The 14,072-nt window shown below is 51.8% G+C and overlaps 1 protein-coding gene across 1 annotated transcript in view; it reads right to left on the bottom strand.

Annotated features, from left to right (window-relative positions):
• TBC1D17 (TBC1 domain family member 17) overlaps positions 1 to 13,855 on the bottom strand; it is a 30,514-nt gene extending 16,659 nt beyond the window's left edge. The window contains exons 1-10 of the mRNA XM_085886840.1: positions 13,703 to 13,855; positions 8,598 to 8,696; positions 2,712 to 2,786; positions 2,498 to 2,624; positions 1,893 to 2,112; positions 1,302 to 1,413; positions 930 to 1,127; positions 610 to 738; positions 310 to 413; positions 101 to 195 (exon numbers count right to left, since the gene is read on the bottom strand). Coding sequence (XP_085742966.1) covers positions 101 to 195; positions 310 to 413; positions 610 to 738; positions 930 to 1,127; positions 1,302 to 1,413; positions 1,893 to 2,112; positions 2,498 to 2,624; positions 2,712 to 2,786; positions 8,598 to 8,696; positions 13,703 to 13,729 — 1,186 coding nt within the window. The 5' untranslated portion in view covers positions 13,730 to 13,855. The remainder of the gene's footprint in view (positions 1 to 100; positions 196 to 309; positions 414 to 609; positions 739 to 929; positions 1,128 to 1,301; positions 1,414 to 1,892; positions 2,113 to 2,497; positions 2,625 to 2,711; positions 2,787 to 8,597; positions 8,697 to 13,702) is intronic.
• Positions 13,856 to 14,072: the final 217 nt, after the last annotated feature.

Here is a 14,072-nt window from a genome sequence, read left to right on the forward strand (position 1 = left end):
CAATGCACATGGAACCCCCCTCCCTCCCCTCAGTCGTAGCAATGCAGGTGAAACCCCTCTACCCCAGTTGCAGAAATGTGCGTGAAACCCCCAGTCATACCAATGAGGCTTCGGCAATCACGCAGGTGCGAGTTGCGCTTTTCTTGTTGCTCGCTTACTGACTTCCACTGCAACTTCATACGAAAATACTCATCACTGGAGGGGAATTTGAGATAGAAGACGTGAGGACATGTGTACGACAGCATGTGCAGGGCCGGGTGCTCGGTGCTTGAATACAAAGCAAGTCGCGATTTTCAGAATCGTACTCACGCCTTCTTCTTGATCACCGTGCGCCGCTCTTCAAGAGTGCTGTCCCAAGGGAAGTATCCCAACAGAAACTTCCAAGCGTCCTTCCGCAGTGAATTTGACAGACCCTGTAAAATAGAAGAGGATATAGAATTTGCTTGCAAATACTTTATCTCCAAGGTCATGGGTTCAAGTCTCCAATTGCAATTTCCCACCTAACGAGCCTGCTGCTCCTCTTTCCGTCTCACCGATAGCTCCAAAGCAACGATAGAGAGATGGGACGAGAATGTCAACAAGGAAGAAGATTCCATCCCAAGCACTCACCCCTCTATGAATGTCGGCCTTGAGCTCATCGATCCGCTGTAGCTGGCCAGCACTGTCCATGTAGCCTTCCCATTCTTCTTGGGACAGAGGGTCACCCCGTGTAACAGTCGGCCGTGGGCCGAGCTCCGTCTGCAGTCAATCAAATAGTATATTTAGCCAGTTGTTTACAATCGCCGTACCGAATAGGCCAATGTCTCTCTGGTAAGTCTGTGTAATTACCTCGAGTCTTACATGTTCAATGCATGTGTTGTTTGAACGAATGCTCATAAACATGGCCATACGGGCCTTGTGTGTCGGCCCACAGGTCAGTCGCTGCTTACGCAAGTAATGAGTTCAAATCCCGGCTCTTGCTCTTCGCTGATGTTTATCCCCGGGATGGCTTCGTGCAGGGGATCGGCGACCTCTGCGGCCGGGCGGCGCCGTGGGATCTCGGCAGGAGGGCCCAGCGTATCGCGGAAGAACGTGGTTACCCGTGAAAAACCGCCCATTGTAGTAGTGTAAGGGTCCCGGATAAATTTCTGCCATTGGGGACGAGAACGAAATAAAAATACGTTTCAGGATCCAATCGATACTTACTCAGAACCGAACCACACGAACAGCGGCACGGCCTCCTAGTCCGGGGTTCTCCTCGAGTATCAATGTTCGGATTTTGGGATAGTAATAGGAGAGAGGAAAGGATCTTAGCGACCGACCGAAACAAAGTGTGAAGAGGTGTCGTTGAAAAGCTTCAGTTCATCCATGGATTGTGAGAGCGCCGCCGTATCGTGACACTGAACCAGGAAGAGTCGAGGGTCTGTAAGGGAGCTGAAGGGCACAGACATGGCGATAAACATGTTGAAGCAGCGGTGGTACGGAACGAGTTCAGTTAAACGGTATGTTGGGTAAAGGGGTCGAGTCTTGTGTCGAGGACATCGAGAGACAGACGGATCTCGCTCCACCAAACCACCACCTTCAGGGGCAACGTTTTAACATATGTCACGGACGCATGTTTCTGCTGCCTTAATCAAATCATAAGCAAGGCAAAATAAGCTTTAAATTGCAACTCCTTTTGGCTATGACTCATCGTTGTGTTGTGCGTACTTTGGCAAACACGACATTTGCACAACCAAACATATTGTCGTTGATGTCAGACTAGAATGACCGACGATGGAAAGATAATCAGACGTGCGAAATTCTCAACCAAACAAAAGCTCCACGATTATCAGAGAGGTCACTGCAAAAAATGGAATAAATAAATAAATAAATAAGCACCGCCGCCCTCTCAAGGAGAGAATAACGCCCACCTGGTAAGCGCGACATAGCGTCGGAGTGCGGTGAGCAGAGCCCGAGAGCCTCCGTGGTGGAAGTGGAGAGCAGGAAAGGAGGTGCCGTCACGGATGATGAAGATGAGATAAGACCACCCCAGCCCTGGTTTGTTCTTGCGGATGGATTTCAGGTCTGACAAGCTGAAGCAAAATGACCACTTGCTTCGTCGGCTTTGAGGTGGATCTGTGGCCAACGGCTCTGAGATAAAAAGATCGAGAAAAAGACACGTTCTTCTCAACACGAGTCAAACCGGCATAGGCTAACAAAGGATCAAAGAGTGAATTGGAGGAAAGGAGCACGAGGCTGAAAGCAGGAAGAGTCATTGGGAGAGCTGATGGCAGAGGCCCAGATGGATGGAGCTCGTGAGAGCAGGAGAAAGGAAGAAGAAGGCTGGGGATAGCAAGAAGGGGGTGGGGGAAGAAATAGATTCTGTTCACCTCTGAACAGATGACCAGGATAGCTGGGATGAAAAAGAAAGAGGTAAGAAGCGGGAGACATGGGTGTAGAGGGTGGTGAGAAGGCAACGAGGGGGAAATGCAAGAGTTTTAAAGAGCGTTTAACGTGTTGTGAAGGAATCACACACCATCCCCAGCTATCCTCTTGCGTCTCACACTATTAACCACGGCCCAGTCGGGCTCAAACCCAGGATCGTGCACCTCAACAGGACATGGCGGGCACGCTTTCTGTAGTTCCACGACCGAGTTGGAGTCCTGAGGAGGGGTGGGAGGTAGAAGAAGTGAGTTCAGCCAAACTACAGAGAGGGTGCACAATGGTGGGAGCTGCACAGTAACATGTACCTTTTTAGCACAGAGCATCTGCACAGTGTCTCCATCCTCATCCACCGGACTCCAATCCAGTAAAGAATCAGTTCCCTGTCCCAAGAAACAGTGAGGGGAGGGAGTTTCTGGTAGTGAAAGCAATAAACTCATTTATACTAATAAAAAAGGCAATGTGTGTTTGCCAGTGTGTCTGTGTCTGTGTCTGTGTGTCTCCTCCATAACTCCAAAACCATGAAACCTCCAAAACCAAACGGCCTGAAACTTTGCATGCATACCAAGAAAACTCCAAGGAAGTGCGAGAGTGAAAATTGGTTGTTTGGGTGAATTAAAACACTCCTTTTGAAGATAATTAACGGCCTTATTTCATTATATCCTTCATCACGCGATCCTCGGCCACCTCGCTGTCTGGGGTCGAAAGGCATTTCCAGGGTAGCCTCGCTGGGGTCTGAAGCCGTCATGTTTTTTTTTGGCCTGCTCAACCATGCCTTGACTTGGAGCAGGCCACAATGATTTCTTCACGATAAAGTTGTTGTTTTCACTTTCCTCAACAATATTATCGAATTCCCGTTCATCAGAGCTACGAATCGCTGGGTACATTACAATGCCTATAAACACCTGGAGACGCCAGAGTTTGTGGCTTTATTTCATTTGAGCATGAATAACCGAGGGAATCTCTTAAATTAACCAGAATTACAAAATGTAAATTCCAGATATGAAAGTATCAGCAGTTCCAACTCCGAAAAAAAAAAGTGTCGATTTGTCCAATTCGGACATTGCACGGGCGTTTCCGGGTGCACAGTTGGATCGAGGGCAATTGGTAATCGTTTGCCAAGCCAGGTGTTCCGTTGGAGTGCTGAAACTACTTACGGAACTGTACAGTACAGTTTGTGTCCTGATCGGGATGTGCAGTCGACAGTTACTATCAGGTAGAGGTACGTATACAGCACACACGGACGTGGTACATTTGGGTAGATTTGGATCTGTACGGACTCTCCGCGGGTGTGTGGACATGCCATGCCTGTTGCGGGTGTCGTGGTGGCAAAGTTTCATCCCGTATCTTATGGAGGTTCTACCAGGTTTTCCTTTGTCCTCGGACTTGTTTCTAAAGCATTTGGTTATCGGATTTGCTCTACAAAGGTTAAATGTTTCCCTTTGTGAGTTTCAAAGCAAAATATATTTGATAATGCATGATTTCTGAACCGTTTGCCTTAATGACAGATTTTCTAAATCACCGTGCCATTTTTTTCCACCAATCACACACAGTTGTTTATAAAGATTAATGTTTGTGAACATATCCCTGAAATGTCTATATAAATGTAACATTGTTATCTTGCTAAAACAAAGTTTTTGCAAGATATGTTAGTCAGCTTGTATGTTTTTTTTTGTTTGTTTGTTTGTTTGTTTGTCTGTAATCACATATAAAAAATTCTGCAGAGCACAGTTATCATTGGAAATTTTTGTACCTTCGCATATCAGAGGCCTATAGAGGTCCCTTTCAGTGCACAAAATTTTGAAGGTCAAGGTCAAAGGTCAAGGTCACTTTGTCGCAAATCAGGGGAGTCGACAAAACCCTTATTTTTTGAGTAATTTTGATCGGATCGTCTTCAAACTTCATGGGAATATAGTTCATGGTCTGGCGCTCAGCTGATTAATTTTTGGTGGCGATTGGTCTTGACCTTCATGTGTTTTTTTTGTTTGTTTGTTTGTAATCATGTATAAATCACTCTGCAGAGCACAGTTATCATTGGAAATTTTTGTAACTTCGCATATCAGAGGCCTATAGAGGTCCCTTTCAGCGCATAAAAATTTTGAAGGTCAAGGTCAAAGGTCAAGGTCACTTTGTCGCAAATCAGGGGAGTCGACGAAACCCTTATTTTTTGAGTAATTTTGATCGGATCGTCTTCAAACTTCATGGGAATATCGTTCATGGTCTGGCGCTCAGCTGATTAATTTTTGGTGGCGATTGGCCTTGATCTTCATGGTTGGCGCCTCAGGTCAAACATATTTGACCCCAAGGTCAAATTTTCAAGTTTTAGGGACCATATCGTGTAGTACCTCAAATTGAACACCTCGATGAGTGCTTTCTAGGTATGTCAAGCTTGAGACATTATGACGTCATTTGGTGACGTTATGAGGCAAAAGCATATTTTTCATGGTTACTCTGTAGAACGATTCTCATCGGAATCTCTCGTAGGCAGATATTCCTCAAGGAGTCACTCCTGGTGGATAGCAGCTCTGTTCGCCTCAGTGTGACTTGAAAGAAGTCACACGTGGTCACCTTTTGGCAAGATACGGGTCACCCTGCGGGTGACATTGGTTTATTTGACATTTTACTTTTTTCATGGGATTGTGATGGAACGTCAAAAGATATCGTGATGGTAAACCAGAAGAGGATCGTGGTGTCGCACTGTGGCATCGTCTCTTCTTATTCTTCTTCTTGTGTATGACAGCTTGGCTGCCGGGTAGCTACCATTTTGTTGGGACGTGACGATGCCGCTGATGCTGTGCCCTCTCTTACCAGTACACTGGTACTCATTTTGCCGACCTTGGATGGATGACAGGCCGAGTCAACACCACCTAGTGTTAATTCAGCAGCCAACGGGGCTCAAACTCATGGGATTGAGCGACAGATCCCAAGCCAGTGCGGCATTATAATGTGGTGTCATTCTTCATTGTTGTTATTCTTCTTCTTTATCCATCACAATCTCACAACAAAAGGAAAATGTCAAAAGATGTCGTGATGGTAATCCATAAGAAGATTGTGGTGTTGTAATGTGACATCATAATGTGGTGTCATTCCCACATCGTTTGATTTATTTTTTTTGAGATTTCATCCCTTTATGTTTTTTAAATGTTTTTTTTGTTTCCACAATTTTTTAAAGTAATAAAATGCTTAATGTTTTATATATTTTGGTATGGATTAAATACATCTGCTAATAAATTGTTTTAATACTCGTTTCAGTTGATTTGGGGTATGGGTTGGATATTATCACTTTCGAAATGGTTCTGTCCACCATCCATTTTTACGCACTCCCATGATCATGCCCTGGCTTGGCTGAGTCCTCAGTTACATTCAATTTATTTTCATAATAAAAGGATTAATGTTTTTTATATATATATATATATATATATATATATATATATATTTTTTTTTTTTTTGGTTGTGTGCACTAGCCCAGAAACAAAGTAACTTCCTTGCATTGGAATCACCATCATGGCTTCAGCAGTTATTGAGTTAGGCTGGGCTACATTTTAACATTCTTTTGAGGAGGGAGGAAGAAGAAAAAGAAGAAGTACAAATTGGCGATTTAGCAATCTCTTGTTGTGGTACTTTAGCGATGTATTCCACATCTTTTGAAATCTGAGCAGTTCAGAAAACGCTCGAGAATAAAAGGTACGACTTTTAGATTCTTCTGATTTCACCCGAGAGTCGTTTATAAGCGTATCATTGTGTACACATTTGAATGGACAGCCATTTTTTTTCCTGAAACATCCCTCTATATGGAGCGGTTTTTTTTTCTTTTCTTTTTTTCCTATGGAAACCCATTTTCCTATCGTATCCAAAGCCATCTCCACTCATGGCTCGCAGACTTCCTCTCCTGTCACAGCTAATGTGTGGCCCTCAATGGTGTTCTTTCATCCCCTCTTTCTGTCCAGGCTGGAGTTCCTCAAGGCAGCGTTCTGGGCCTTGTTCTTTTTCTGGTTTTCATCAATGATCTCTCCGACTCTCAGGAAAATCCTCTTCATCACTTTGCTGATGACTCCACCCACTGCCGTATCATCTGTCATCCCTCAGACCGACAAGCAGCAGCTTCTTCGCTCACTGCAGATCTGGGTAAAATCACAAACTGGTCCAACACAGGCTGGAGTTCCTCAAGGCAGCGTTCTGGGCCTTGTTCTTTTTCTGGTTTTCATCAATGATCTCTCCGACTCTCGGGAAAATCCTCTTCATCACTTTGCTGATGACTCCACCCACTACCGTATCATCTGTCATCCCTCAGACCGGCAAGCAGCAGCTTCTTCGCTCACTGCAGATCTGGGTAAAATCACAAACTGGTCCAACACATGGAACATGTCTTTCAATCCGGACAAATCTCACACTCTCACTATGTCTCTCCGAAAGGACCGTTTGGAAAAATCCCCATACACTTTCTCAACAATCCTCTGGAAGAAGTCCTTTCTTTCAAGCTTCTGGGTCTCACTATCTGCAATGATCTTTCCTGGGAAAGCCACATTTCCAAACTGCCCTCCAAAGCCAGTCGCTGACTGGGAATCCTCCGTTGTGCAAAGTCCTTCCTCGGCCCACCTGAGCTCCTGACTACTTACAAAGCTATCGTCCGCAGTCTGATGGAGTACTGCTCTCTCCTCTGAGCTGGTGCTCCTGCCTCCCACCTTTCTCGGCTTCACACTGTGGAAACCAAGGCATTTCGGATCATTGGCATCCCCCGCGATAAGGCTGAATCTTTGGGCCTCTCACTCTCTCACCGTAGGCAGGTCGGTGGTCTTTCTATCTTCTACCATCTCTCCAGTCTCGCCACCCCCCCCCCCCGCTCTGTCTGCGATTTGTCCCCACCATATTTCTGCAGGGTGCTCAAGATCCGCCAACAACCCCCTTCTGGTAAAACTACCAAAATCACGAATCACTGCTCACCTTCACTCTTTCATTCCTCCTTTTTCCCCACCTTTGGAATAAATTCCCTCACTCTGTTCAATCCCATTCTTCCCTCCAGGCTTTCAAAACAGCTGTTCACCACCACTTCTTATCGTCCCCCATCCAAATCCTCGATCTTTTCTACCGCCTTAAGTCCACCCCAAACCCACCTCCTTCAAAGGTCCTTCACCCACCTCCTGCTTTCCTTCCTGAAAGTCCCTGCAATGTCCATCTTGTATACCCCATGTTCTCTGCCCCCATCCCTCTCCCTTCCACAGATCTCCTCATGTCTCTGTTCCCCACTGTTTTGTCCTTCCCACTCCCACCCCTCATCTCATGCCCCCCTTGCTTTGCGTTGTATGTTCGCTCTCATACGAGCATCGACAATGTATACAAAACACATACATATATATATATATATATATATATATATATATATATATATATATATATATATATATATATATATATATATATATATATATATATATATAGACTCATCTCAAGGATCGTGAAAAACCAAACAAGCAGAGATCAATCAAATTGACATGGCCAAGACCTGAAGGATGAGTCACTTCATGCTACTGTGCTTGGCAATGTATTCACATATGCCTGGTGTTGGCTTAATGGTTAGGGTGGCAGGCTTGGGATCCTTGGGTCTTGAGTTAAAATCCCGCTTGACTGTTGAGTTAATACCAGGTGAGGTCGGCAAAACGAGTACCAGCTAGCTGGGATGATCGAGCCAAATGAGTATCCTGCGTCGGAGTGATGATCCATCCAGGATTGTGCCTAATAGCCCAGGAGACTGCTTCGGCAACACCGATGCTCTGCACAGAGCATGGTCAAATGCATGGACGGATTAAATTGTGTTTGTCCTCGTTTGGGCGCTGGCGTAATATCATGTCATGCCGAAGTATGGGACGACGTTGCACTCACTATCAGTTCGTGAGTAGACAGACCGCTCAGTTATTCTGTGGAGGTTTAGCTCTAGCATGTATCGGCAAACCGCCTTGCTTGTGCTTTTGGTGGTTGTGGTGTGGGGCCATACACGCGACAATATGCAGATAATAAATAAATGGCCCCTCAACCTCTGTACGTCATTGTTCGATCATTACTCCAAACTCGGCACAATCATCCATTTTGGAAAAAAAAACAAAAACCCAAAAGTGCCTTGTGCTCCTCCGAGTGAAATATAACAGCAGGTATTTTGGCAGCACAATGTGTGCACAGGTGGAGGTGTGCAATACATTTACCTTGTCAATGAGGCGCAGCACCCCAGGAATGAGCGCATCCTGCTCATTTGAGCGTTTCATGCATGTGTGAACAAATACGCCATCTCTCTCATACACCAACTGTGAACAATCACGAACACCAAATCATAAACGATGGAATGGGAATGACAGAACAATCACTTTTCTTCATTGTTTACCACTCGTGGGTTTACCATATGCCAATATGTTCGAGCTTGACTTCCGGAGGACGTTCGATAAAGTGCTTATTAAACGCCTTCAATTGAAGATCTTGCCACATGGAATCCAGGGGTAGATACTGAGATGGATGGAAACATGGCTCACCCGGCTCATTGATGGACGAGTGGACCACAACACGTCTGCCTAAATGGTGAGTATTCAACATGGTAGCCCGTCTGTCATTAGGAAGCGGATGAGGATCAACGCTTTCCCCAATACCTGTTAACGATATTAATGAGTATAGTCTCGAGCATGCTAACATTCACCGATCACGTGAAGAGTCTCACCATCTCTGCCAGCCAAGGAAGATGTCGACGTGACAAGACTCGCCGAATGCTCGAATTAGTGATTGAACGACTGCCTCGTGCGAGGAGATTCATGACATTCCATAACAGTCTCGCAGGAAGTCACCTCAACGGTGAACACCAAAAGAAGACCACCAAGGAGGAAAAGGATTTGGGCGGGCGGTGAGGACAGGTAATGAGGACACACAAGACGTTCAAACCTGCCGACCGTGTGGACACTCGAGCAGCTCGAGCAGGATGATCTACAAATGAGAAAAACAATGAACGAGTCTCTGGTGAGCCCCCTGCTCAATTACGGAGGTCCAGCATGGAATCCATACCATAGAAAAGCCATTGATCTATTGGAACGGGTACAGCGTCAGATGGCAAGAATGATCACAGAGGTTGTTAAGGGGATGCCACACGTGTCAATGTTATACTCCAACACACGAGCCTCATGATTCGTGAATCTCGATCGAGATGTTTAAATGTATTCCTCTGGGGGTGTAGGGGTCGAACCCAGACAGTAGATCACAATCTCCTTGAATTCTAATAGGGCTCTTGTATAAGTGGGCATCTGGTTTAGCCATGAGTGATACAATCCAGCGGATCGCACTCGTCCTCCTTTTGTATAATCCACATCTGGAGCCGTTGTTCAGCTGCAGATAGACAAATCCATCAGTGAACAACGATTTGTCTGCAAACACAATGTACGACCTTGATGGGAGATTAAATGACCTCTCATCACCTTCCCCGTCACCCATGTCAGAGATTGATGTGGCACAGGTAAACGAGGTAAACAAGTGGTTCAGCCACACCAGCACTGTGGCCACTGTTTAAGTGAGTCTATATGTGGAGATCCTCAATGTGTGAAAATGGTACAAATTAAATAATCATCATTTTATAAATAATAACATAATTAGGGACCGTCAAAGAAGATACCGGTAAGGGGTGGGGTGGGGGGGGGACACGATGCCAGGAGAGGAAGACAGTGCCGGAGGATGATAAGAATGGCGGGGAGGTTGGGGACAGTGATGGCGGGGAGGTTGGGGAAGGTGACGGCGAGGAGGTTGGGGAAGGTGACGGCGGGGTGGTTGGGGACGGTAACCGTGGGGTGATTGGGGACGATGACCGCGGGGTGGTTGGGGACGGTGACCGCCGGGTGGTTGGGGACGGTGACCGCGGGGTGGTTGGGGACGGTGACCGCGGGGTGGTTGGGGACGGTGACGGCGGGGTGGTTGGGGAAGGTGACCGTGGGAAGGTTGTGGACGGTGATGGTGGGGAGGTTGGGGACGGTGATGGTGGGGTGGGAAGGTGATGGCGGAGAGGTTGGGGAAGGTGATGGCGGAAAGGTTGGGAAAGGTGATGGCGGGGAGGTTGGGGATGGTGACGGCGGGGTGGTTGGGGACGGTAACCGCGAGGTGGTTGGGGACAGTAACCGCGAGGTGGTTGGGGAAGATGACCGCGGGGAGGTTGGGGACGGCGGGGTGGTTGGGGACGATGACAGCGGGGTGGTTGGGGAAGGCGACCGCAGGGTGGTTGGGGACGGCGACCGCAGGGTGGTTGGGGACAGCGACCGCAGGGTGGTTGGGGACAGCGACCGCAGGGTGGTTGGGGACGGCGACCGCAGGGTGGTTGGGGACGGCGACCGCGGGGTGGTTGGGGACGGTGACCGCGGGGTGGTTGGGGATGGCGAGGTGGTTGGGGACGATGACCGCGGGGTGGTTGGGGATGGGGATGGCAGGGTGGTTGGGGACGGTGGCCGCGGGGTGGTTGGGGACTGTGACCTCGGGGTGGTTGGGGACGGTGACCTCGGGGTGGTTGGGGACGGTGACCTCGGGGTGGTTGGGGACGGTGACCTCGGGGTGGTTGGGGACGGTGACCTCGGGGTGGTTGGGGACGGTGACCGCGGGGTGGTTGGGGACGGTGGCCGTGGGGTGGTTGGGGACGGTGACCTCGGGGTGGTTGGGGACGGTGACCGCGGGGTGGTTGGGGACGGTGACGGCGGGGAGGTTGGGGAAGGTGACGACGGTGACGGCGGGGAGGTTGGGGAAGGTGACGGCGGGGAGGTTGGGGAAGGTGACGGCGGGGTGGTTGGGGACGGTGACCGCGAGGTGGTTGGGGACGATGACCGCGGGGTGATTGGGGACGATGAACGCGGGGTGATTGGGGACGATGAACGCGGGGTGGTTGGGGAAGGTGACGGCGGGGTGGTTGGGGAAGGTGACCATGGGAAGGTTGTGGACGGTGACGGTGGGGAGGTTGGGGACGGTGATGGTGGGGAGGTTGGGGACGGTGATGGTGGGGTGGGAAGGTGATGGCGGAGAGGTTGGGAAAGGTGATGGCGGGGAGGTTGGGGATGGTAACCGCGAGGTGGTTGGGGACAGTAACCGCGAGGTGGTTGGGGACGATGACCGCGGGGTGGTTGGGGACGGTGACCGCGGGGAGGTTGGGGATGGCGGGGTGGTTGGGGACGATGACCGCGGGGTGGTTGGGGATGGGGACGGCGGGGTGGTTGGGGACGATGACAGCGGGGTGGTTGGGGCCGGCGACCGCAGCGTGGTTGGGGACGGCGACCGCAGCGTGGTTGGGGACGGCGACCGCAGGGTGGTTGGGGACGGTGACCGCGGGGAGGTTGGGGATGGCGGGGTGGTTGGGGACGATGACCGCGGGGTGGTTGGGGATGGGGATGGCAGGGTGGTGGGGGCGGTGGCCGCGGGGTGGTTGGGGACTGTGACCTCGGGGTGGTTGGGGACGGTGACCTCGGGGTGGTTGGGGACGGTGACCTCGGGGTGGTTGGGGACGGTGACCGCGGGGTGGTTGGGGACGGTGACCGCGGGGTGGTTGGGGACGGTGACCGCGGGGTGGTTGGGGACGGTGACAGCGAGGTGGTTGGGGACGGTGACCTCGGGGTGGTTGGGGACGGTGACTTCGGGGTGGTTGGGGACGGTGACGGCGGGGAGTTTGGGGACGGTGACGGCGGAGAGGTTGGGGAAGGTGACCGCGGGGTGGTTGGGGACGGTGACCGCGGGGTGGTTGGGGACGGTGACCGCGGGGTGGTTGGGGAGACGGTGACCGCGGGGTGGTTGGGGACGGTGACCGCGGGGAGGTTGGGGAAGGTGACGGCGGGGTGGTTGGGGAAGGTGACGGCGGGGAGGTTGGGGACGGTGACGGCGGGGAGTTTGGGGACGGTGACGGCGGAGAGGTTGGGGACGGTGACGGCGGGGAGGTTGGGGAAGGTGACGGCGGGGAGGTTGGGGAAGGTGACGGCGGGGAGGTTGGGGAAGGTGACGGCGGGGTGGTTGGGGACGGTGACCGCGGGGAGGTTGGGGAAGGTGACGGCGGGGTGGTTGGGGACTGTGACCTCGGGGTGGTTGGGGACGGTGACCGCGGGGTGGTTGGGGACGGTGACCGCGGGGTGGTTGGGGACGGTGACCGCGGGGTGGTTGGGGACGGTGACCGCGGGGTGGTTGGGGACGGTGACCGCGGGGTGGTTGGGGACGGTGACCGCGGGGTGGTTGGGGACGGTGACCGCGGGGTGGTTGGGGACGGTGACCTCGGGGTGGTTGGGGACGGTGACCTCGGGGTGGTTGGGGACGGTGACGGCGGGGAGTTTGGGGACGGTGACGGCGGAGAGGTTGGGGAAGGTGACCGCGGGGTGGTTGGGGACGGTGACCGCGGGGTGGTTGGGGACGGTGACCGCGGGGTGGTTGGGGAAGGTGACCGCGGGGTGGTTGGGGACGGTGACCGCGGGTGGTTGGGGACGGTGACCGCGGGGTGGTTGGGGACGGTGACGGCGGGGTGGTTGGGGAAGGTGACGGCGGGGTGGTTGGGGAAGGTGACGGCGGGGTGGTTGGGGAAGGTGACGGCGGGGTGGTTGGGGAAGGTGACGGCGGGGTGGTTGGGGATGGTGACGGCGGGGTGGTTGGGGAAGGTGACGGCGGGGTGGTTGGGGAAGGTGACGGCGGGGTGGTTGGGGAAGGTGACGGCGGGGAGGTTGGGGACGGTGACGGCGGGGAGTTTGGGGACGGTGACGGCGGAGAGGTTGGGGACGGTGACGGCGGGGAGGTTGGGGAAGGTGACGGCGGGGTGGTTGGGGACGGTGACGGCGGGGAGGTTGGGGACGGTGACCGCGGGGTGGTTGGGGACGGTGACGGCGGGGAGGTTGGGGAAGGTGACGGCAGGGTGGTTGGGGATGGTGACCGCGGGGTGGTTGGGGACGGTGACCGCGGGGAGGTTGGGGACGGTGACCGCGGGGAGGTTGGGGATGGCGGGGTGGTTGGGGACCATGACCGCGGGGTGGTTGGGGATGGGGACGGCAGGGTGGTTGGGGACGGTGACCGCGGGGTGGTTGGGGACGGTGACCGCGGGGTGGTTGGGGACGGTGACCGCGGGGTGGTTGGGGACGGTGACCGCGGGGTGGTTGGGGACGGTGACCGCGGGGTGGTTGGTGATGTGAATCAGTTGAGGGTGGAAACGGACAGGGATGGTCGAGAGAAAGTGGAGACAGTAAAGAGTGGAACGAGAATGATGAGAGACGTGAAGGTGAAAGGGACCGGGGTACGGGGCGAGACCCGAGCGATCTCAGATATAAACCACACTGACTTTGTTTTCCTGTCGAGTTGACGCCATCGCTCCGTCCCCCCACGTGATTTCCGGTGACGTCACATTTCTATCTTTTTTTTTATGCCGCTGTTGTCGTTGTTCGAAATGATTGTTGTTATTATTATTATATAATAGCGGTAGAAGTATTTTTGACGCGATTCATGAGAAGACGAGATGATTACAATGACGGAATAACATTGTTCCCACAGATTGTTCATGCCGTGTGACGTGGACGTCCCTCACGTTCTCGTGTTGTTGTTGTTGTTGTTCCAACATTATTAATCTTCACCACGTTCAGTCCGCGCTCGACATTCCATTTTACCTTGAACAACATCAAAGTGTTTTCGCCACGTGATATGTCGAAGTCTGA

Source organism: Eptatretus burgeri, chromosome 6 (assembly GCF_056783735.1).
Source record: "Eptatretus burgeri isolate ZD-2024b chromosome 6, Ebu_testis_v1, whole genome shotgun sequence".
Lineage (NCBI taxonomy): Eukaryota > Metazoa > Chordata > Myxini > Myxiniformes > Myxinidae > Eptatretus > Eptatretus burgeri.